The 7,500-nt window shown below is 48.3% G+C and overlaps 1 protein-coding gene across 1 annotated transcript in view; it reads left to right on the forward strand.

The window, feature by feature from the left end:
* Positions 1 to 4,655: 4,655 nt before the first annotated feature.
* Positions 4,656 to 7,500, forward strand: part of LOC122102695 (steryl-sulfatase-like) — a 14,653-nt gene continuing 11,808 nt past the window's right edge. The window contains exons 1-2 of the mRNA XM_042673435.1: positions 4,656 to 4,740; positions 7,028 to 7,171. Coding sequence (XP_042529369.1) covers positions 7,032 to 7,171 — 140 coding nt within the window. The 5' untranslated portion in view covers positions 4,656 to 4,740; positions 7,028 to 7,031. The remainder of the gene's footprint in view (positions 4,741 to 7,027; positions 7,172 to 7,500) is intronic.

The following is a 7,500-nucleotide window of genomic DNA, read 5'->3' on the forward strand; positions in this document are numbered from 1 at the left end:
CGCTCCTAGGGGGTGGGAGCCTGCTGGTCAGCACATACTGTGGGTGGAGCCCACGTAACCTGGGGCCTGGACTTGTGTCTGTCTTTCCCTGTGTGGCTCTGTCTGTCTGTCTGACTTGTCTGTCTGATTCTGTGAGAGGAGCTGTGTCACTCTGGGGCCTGAAGGAACCTCTGTCCCACTTCCTGTTCTGCTGATCAGCTGTCTGTCTGTCTGTCTGTCTATCTGACTCTCAGTGTGTCTGACTCTCTGTCTGTCTCTTCCTCTCTCTGATTGTCTCAGTGTCTCTGTGTCTGTCTGTCTCTGTGTCTGTCTGTCTCTCTCTGGGTCAAAGTGTCTGTCTGTCCGTTCGACCTGCTAGTTCTCTGGGTGGAGTTTTCCAGCTCTCCCCCCTTAGGGGCCCTGACGGAATTCTGTGTCCCAACTTCCTCTTCTGCCAAAGTGAGTCTTGTCTGTCTGTCTGTCCGTCCATCCATCTGTCTGTCTGTCTGTCCGTGTGAGCCTCCGTCTTCCTTTTCACGGACACAGATTCTTGCAGGGACTCGGGGCCTTTGCACCACCTCAGGGGTGAGTTATATGGATGTATTGATTGTGTATTGATCTGTTATTGGGATTCTCCAGTGGCGACGTGTTCAGGTGTATGTGGATGCGTGGATGGATGGACGGGTGGGTGGATGGATGGATGGATGGATGGGTGGATGGATGGGTGGGTGGATGGATGGATGGGTGGATGGATGGACGGGTGGGTGGATGGATGGATGGATGGATGGATGGATGGATGGATGGATGGGTGGATGGATGGATGGGTGGATGGATGGATGGGTGGGTGGGTGGATGGATGGGTGGATGGATGGGTGGATGGATGGGTGGATGGATGGGTGGATGGATGGGTGGGTGGATGGATGGATGGATGGATGGATGGATGCGTGGATGGATGGATGGATGGATGGATGGATGGGTGGATGGATTGGTGGATGTGTGGATGGATGGATGGGTGGGTGGATGGATGGGTGGATGGATGGATGGATGGATGGATGGATGGATGGATGGACGGGTGGATGGATGGATGGATGGATGGATGGGTGAATGGATGGATGGGTGGGTGGGTGGGTGGATGGATGGATGGATGGGTCGATGGATGGGTGGATGGATGGGTGGATGGATCAATATATAGATATTTAACTTATATCCTATCTATAGATCAATATCAATCAATATAGAGATATATTTAACTTATGTACTATATAGATCAATATCTGTATGTAATCAATATCTAGGGATATATATGTAATTTATATGCTATATATGCATCAATATCAATATATCTATATATATTTTATTTATAGACTATCTGTAGGTCAATGTCTATCAATATATGGACATACATTTTATTTATGCACTATTGATGGATTCATATCTGTCTAAATAATCCAGATATATTTTATTGACACGCTATGTACCCATCAATATCAATATATAGGCATGTGTTTTATTTATATGCTATACATTGATCAATACCTGTCTATGTATGACCCATACAGACGGATATGTATCTTATATACCATCTATAGATCAATATCTGTCTATCTATAGGTATATATTTAATTTATATACTATAGATAGATCAATATCTGTCTCTATGTCGATATATTTTATTTATACACTATCTATGGATCAATATCGATCAATATATAGATATATATATTTAACTTATGTACTATGTAGGTCAATATCTGTCTATAGATCAATACCTATGGATATGTATTTCGTATAAAACCTATAGATCAACATCTACGCATAATCAATATATTTGGACTTGTGTTTTGCATACTATATATGGATCAATACCTGTCTATAAGTGATCAATACCTGTGGATATGGATTGTATGTTCTCTGTAGAGATCAATATCTATAGATAATCAATATGTGTGCATAGATTTCATTCATATTCTACCTATAGATCAATATCTGTCCATCAATACATATGTATTCTAGGTATATACCCTATATAGATCAATATCTGTGTATAGGTAATCAATATATTTGGACATGTATTTCATTTCTATACTATCTATAGATCCATTCCTATAGATCCATTCCTATAGATCATACCTATAGATCAATACCTATAGATATATATATTTCACTTATATACTATGTATAGATCAATGTTTGTCTATAGGTGATCAATACCTGTGGATGTGGGTGGTATATACCCTACAGAAATCAATACCTATAGATGATCAATAAGTATGGATAGATTTCATTTCTATTCGATCTATAGATCAATATCTATAGCTCCAGACGTACGTATTCATATACCACATATAGATCAATACCTGTCTGTGGATCAATAGATCGATATTTTATCTATATAGTACATATAGAGAGATCAATATCTGCCTATAGATCAGCCCCTATGGATATAGATGTATTGATTGATCAATACGTAGACATATTGATCCATATAGGGTATATGAATAAAATCCATATCCATAGGGATTGATCTATTGGTATTGATCTATTGGTATTGATCTACTGGTATTGATCTATTGGTATTGATCAATAGGTTGATCAACCCCTATGGATGTAGATCTATTAATTGATACATAGACATATTGATCCATATTGGGTACATGAATAAAATCCATACCTATAGGTATTTGATCTATAGGTATTGATCTACTGGTATTGATCTATTGGTATTGATCTGTAGGTTGATCAACCCCTATGGATATAGATCTATTCATTGATCAACCACTATGGATATATATCTAGCTATTGATCAAACCCCTATGGATATAGATCTACTTATTGATGTATAGAGACAGATATTGATCCATATTGGGTACATGAATAAAATCCATACCCATAGGTATTGATCTATAGGTATTGATCTATTGGTATTGATCTATAGGTTGATCAACCCCTATGGATATATATCTATTGATTGACATATATATATGGACAGATATTGATCTATATAGGGTATATGAACTGTAGGTATTGATCTATAGGTATTGATCTATAGGTATTGATCTATAGGTATTGATCTCTACATAGCATAGAACTGAAATCCATATCCAGAGGTATGGATCACATATAGACAGATATTGGTCTCTATGTGGTGTATCAATAAAACGTGTTTCCGTACATATTGATTTCGTAGACATATTGATCCCTGTATCGTATAGAGATCCAATACATGTCTACACGTCACCAGTCGTGGAGGTATAGATGGGCTATAAGTGGAATATGCCCATACGTATGGATGATCGGGATGGATGGATGGATGGGTGGATGGATGGGTGGATGGATGGGTGGATGGATGGGTGGATGGATGGATGGGTGGATGGATGGATGGGTGGATGGATGGATGGATAGGTGGGTGGATGGATGGATGGATGGGTGGATGGATGGATGGATGGGTGGATGGGCGGATGGATGGATGGATGGATGGATGAGTGGATGGATGGGTGGATGGGTGGATGGATGGATGGATGGGTGGATGGGTGGATGGATGGGTGGGTGGATGGATGTATGAGTGAATGATTGGATGGGTGGGTGGATGGATGAATTGATGGGTGGATGGATAGGTGGGTGGATGGATGGATGGATGGATGGATGGATGAGTGGTGGATGGATGGATGGATGGGTGGATGGATGGATGGATGGATGGGTGGATGGGTGGATGGATGAGTGGATGGGTGGATGGGTGGATGGATGGATGGATGGGTGGATGGATGGGTGGATGGATGGATGGGTGGATGGATGGGTGGATGGATGGGTGGATGGGTGGATGGATGGATGGATGGATGGGTGGATGGATGGGTGGATGGATGGATGGATGGGTGGGTGGATGGATGCGTGGATGGATGGATGGGTAGATGGATGGGTGGATGGATGGATGGATGGATGGGTGGGTGGATGGGTGGATGGGTGGGTGGATGGATGGATGGGTGGATGGGTGGGTGGATGGATGGATGGGTGGATGGATGGATGGATGGGTGGATGGATGGATGGATGGGTGGATGGATGGGTGGATGGATGGATGGATGGATGGATGGGTGGATGGATGGATGGGTGGATGGGTGAATGGATGGATGGGTGGATGGATGGATGGGTGGATGGATGGGTGGATGGATGGATGGGTGGATGGATGGGTGGATGGGTGGATGGATGGATGGATGGATGGATGGGTGGATGGATGGGTGGATGGGTGGATGGGTGGATGGATGGATGGATGGGTGGATGGATGGATGGATGGGTGGATGGATGGATGGATGGATGGATGGGTGGATGGATGGATGGATGGGTGGATGGGTGGAAGGATGGATGGATGGATGGGTGGATGGATGGGTGGATGGGTGGATGGGTGGATGGATGGATGGATGGATGGGTGGATGGGTGGATGGGTGGTCTGGTCTGGAAAAGTCCCTGTTGGACACCAGAGATCCCCAAGTGTGTACAGGTGTCTTGGTTCAGGTGGTCAAGCGCCCCTGGCCTCGAACTCCCAAAACCCCCATCAGAGACATCAAGTCAGAGGTCAATCTCTGTGCAGGTCAACTCCTGGAAAATCCATGGAGATAGAGCAAAATCCAATGGCTGAATGTTAATCACACATCAATGAAATAACCCTGTTGAACCTTGCAGGCCTAAGGGGAAACCGGGTCGTCCATGAACCTTCCAGAACCTTCCAGGGTGCACTTTCCGAGATAACCTTCCTGGACTCTCCTCCAGTGGGTAAGGGACTGTTGGATCTCTTGGTGTTCTTATGGACCTGGAGGCCCAGCCTCAGTTTACCCTGTGGATCCGCCCTGTCCAGAGAGAGAGGAAAATGTACCAAGATGGCCACACAATGACACCAGGAAAACAACCACCACCACCCTGGGAAAGATTTCCCCTTCCTGTGTCCTGTGGGGTTGGGTGTCGGCCCTGGGACTTGAACTCACGGCCTGGGCGCCATCCCTGGCTTCTCTGTGGGCACTAGGCCGGGCGCTCGACCGCTTGAGCCACGATGCCACTACTGGCTTTTTCTGTGTGTGGAAGGGAAGGGGGAATCGAACCCAGGGCTGGGTGGGCACCAGGAGCAGATGGCCTGTGTTCCCTTCCCTCTTTCCTTCCTTCCCTCCTGCCTTCCCTCCAATCATTCCTTCCTCTCTTCCCTCCTTCCTTCCTTCCTTCCTTCCTTCCTTCCTTCCTTCCTTCCTCCCCTCCTTCCCTCCTTCCTTCCTTCCTTCCTTCCTTCCTTCCCTCCTTCCTTCCTTCTTTTCTTCCTTCCCTCCTTCCTTCCTTCCTTCCCTCCTTCCTTCCTTTTCTTCCTTCCTCCTTCCTTCCTTCCCTCCTTCCTTCCTTCCCTCCCTCCTTCCTTCCCTCCTTCCTTCCTTTTCTTCCTTCCTTCCTTCCCTCCTTCCTTCTTTCTTTCCTTCCTTTCTTCCTTCTCTCCCTCCTTCTTTCTTGCCATCCTTCCCTGCATCCTTCCTTCCCTCCTTCCTTCCCTCCTTCCTTCCTTCCTTCCAATCCTTCCTTGCTTCCTTCCTTCCCTCCTTCTTTCCTTCCTTCCTTCCCTCCAATCCTTTCCTCCTTGCTTCCTTCCTTCCCTCCTTCCTTCCTTTTCTTCCTTCCTTCCCTCCTTCCCTCCTTCCTTCCCTCCCTCCTTCCTTCCTTCTTTTCTTCCTTCCCTCCTTCCTTCCTTCCCTCCTTCCTTCCTTCCTTCCCTCCTTCCTTCCTTCCCTCCTTCATTCCTTCCTTCCTTCCTTCCTTCCCTCCTTCCTTCCTTCCCTCTTCCTTCCTTCGTTTCTGTCTGTCCTGGGCCTTGAACTCAGCCCCTCAGCTCCTGGCTGGCGCTCTACCCCTTGAGCCACGTCGCCAGTCCAGCCTTTTCTGTTTATGTGGTGCTGAGGATTCGAACCCAGGGCCTCCTGTGTGTCCAGCGAGCACTGTAGCAGGGAGTCTCTTGCCCAGCCCACGCCTGTGATCCCCATGGGCAGGACGGACACGGGGGGACAGACGGGAGGACAGAGGGGAGGATCCCAGAGAGAGGCCAGCCAGGCTCAGGGGGCTGGGAGGCTCTCGGGGTTCCAGGGGTCAGGGGTCAGATGGGAGGAAGGAAGATCAGAGACACCCAGGCCCTGAGTTCAAGTCCTGGGAGGGAAGGAAGGAAGGAGGGAAGGAAGGAAGGAAGGAGGGAAGGAAGGAAGGAGGGAAGGAAGGAAGGAAGGAGGGAAGGAAGGAAGGAAGGAGGGAAGGAAGGAGGGAAGGAGGGAAGGAAGGAAGGAGGGAAGGAAGGAAGGAGGGAAGGAAGGAAGGAAGGAGGGAAGGAAGGAAGGAGGGAAGGAAGGAAGGAAGGAGGGAAGGAAGGAAGGAAGGAGGGAAGGAAGGAGGGAAGAAAGGATTAGAGGGAAAGGAGGGAAGGAAGAAAGGAGAGAAGGAAGGAGCTTTGGAGGGAAGGATGGAAGGAAGGATGAAAGGAAGGAAGGAGGGAAGGAAGGAAGAAGGAAGGAGGGAAGGAAGAAAACAAGGAAGGAAGGAAGGAGGGAAGGAAAGAAGGAGGGAAGGAAAGAGAGAAGGAAGGAAAGAAGGAAGAAAGGAGGGAAGGAGGTAGGGAATGAGGAAAGGGATGAAGGAAGGAAGGAGCTTTGGAAGGAAGGAGGGAAGGAAGGACGGATTGAAGGGAAGGAAGGAGGGAAGGAAGGAAGGAATGATTGGAGGGAAGGAAGGAAGGAAGGAAAGGAGGGAAGGAAGGAAGGAAGGAAGGAGGGAAGGAAGGAAGGAAGGAAGGAAGGAGGGAAGAAAGGATTAGAGGGAAAGAATGAAGGAAAGATGAAAGGAAGGAAGGAGGGAAGGAAGGAGGGAAGGAAAGAGGGAAGGAAGGAGAGAAGGAAGGAAGGAGGGAAGGAAAGAAGGAAGAAAGGAAGGAAAGGAGGGAAGGAGGGAAGGAATGATTGGAGGGAAGGATGGGGGGAAGGATGGAGGGACATCAGGCATGATTGTTGGTCCATGTCCGTCCTCCTGTCTGTCCGCCCCGCAGGACCATGGCTCGTCTCCTCCTCTTCCTCCTCCTCCTCCTCCTCCCTGCGCTGGATGCTGCCAGGTGGAAGCCCAACGTGGTGCTCCTCATGGCGGATGACCTGGGCATCGGGGATCCCGGTTGCTACGGAAACAAGACGCTCAGGTGGGTGACCCCGAAACCCCCCCTCCACCACCACCACCCTCCCCCCTGGTCCAGGCCAACCACTCACGTCGGAAATCTCCAGGAGGAAGTGGCGCCATCTTGGTCAGTCTAGAGCTCCCTGGTTGGTTGGAGGCCACCAGGGCCGTGAGTTCAAGTCTCAGTTCCAACCATTTGACAGTTGGGCCTGCCTCAACTTACCCAGATGCTCTGGGCCTAGGACTCCCAACCCCAGGGCCATGAGTTCAAGTCTCACTTCCAACTGACTTGACCGTTGGGCCACTGGGCCAGGAGGAAGTGCCGCCATCTTGGTGGCTCTAGAGCTCCCGGGT

This window comes from Dipodomys spectabilis, unplaced genomic scaffold (assembly GCF_019054845.1).
Source record: "Dipodomys spectabilis isolate Male_0828 unplaced genomic scaffold, ASM1905484v1 ptg000828l, whole genome shotgun sequence".
Lineage (NCBI taxonomy): Eukaryota > Metazoa > Chordata > Mammalia > Rodentia > Heteromyidae > Dipodomys > Dipodomys spectabilis.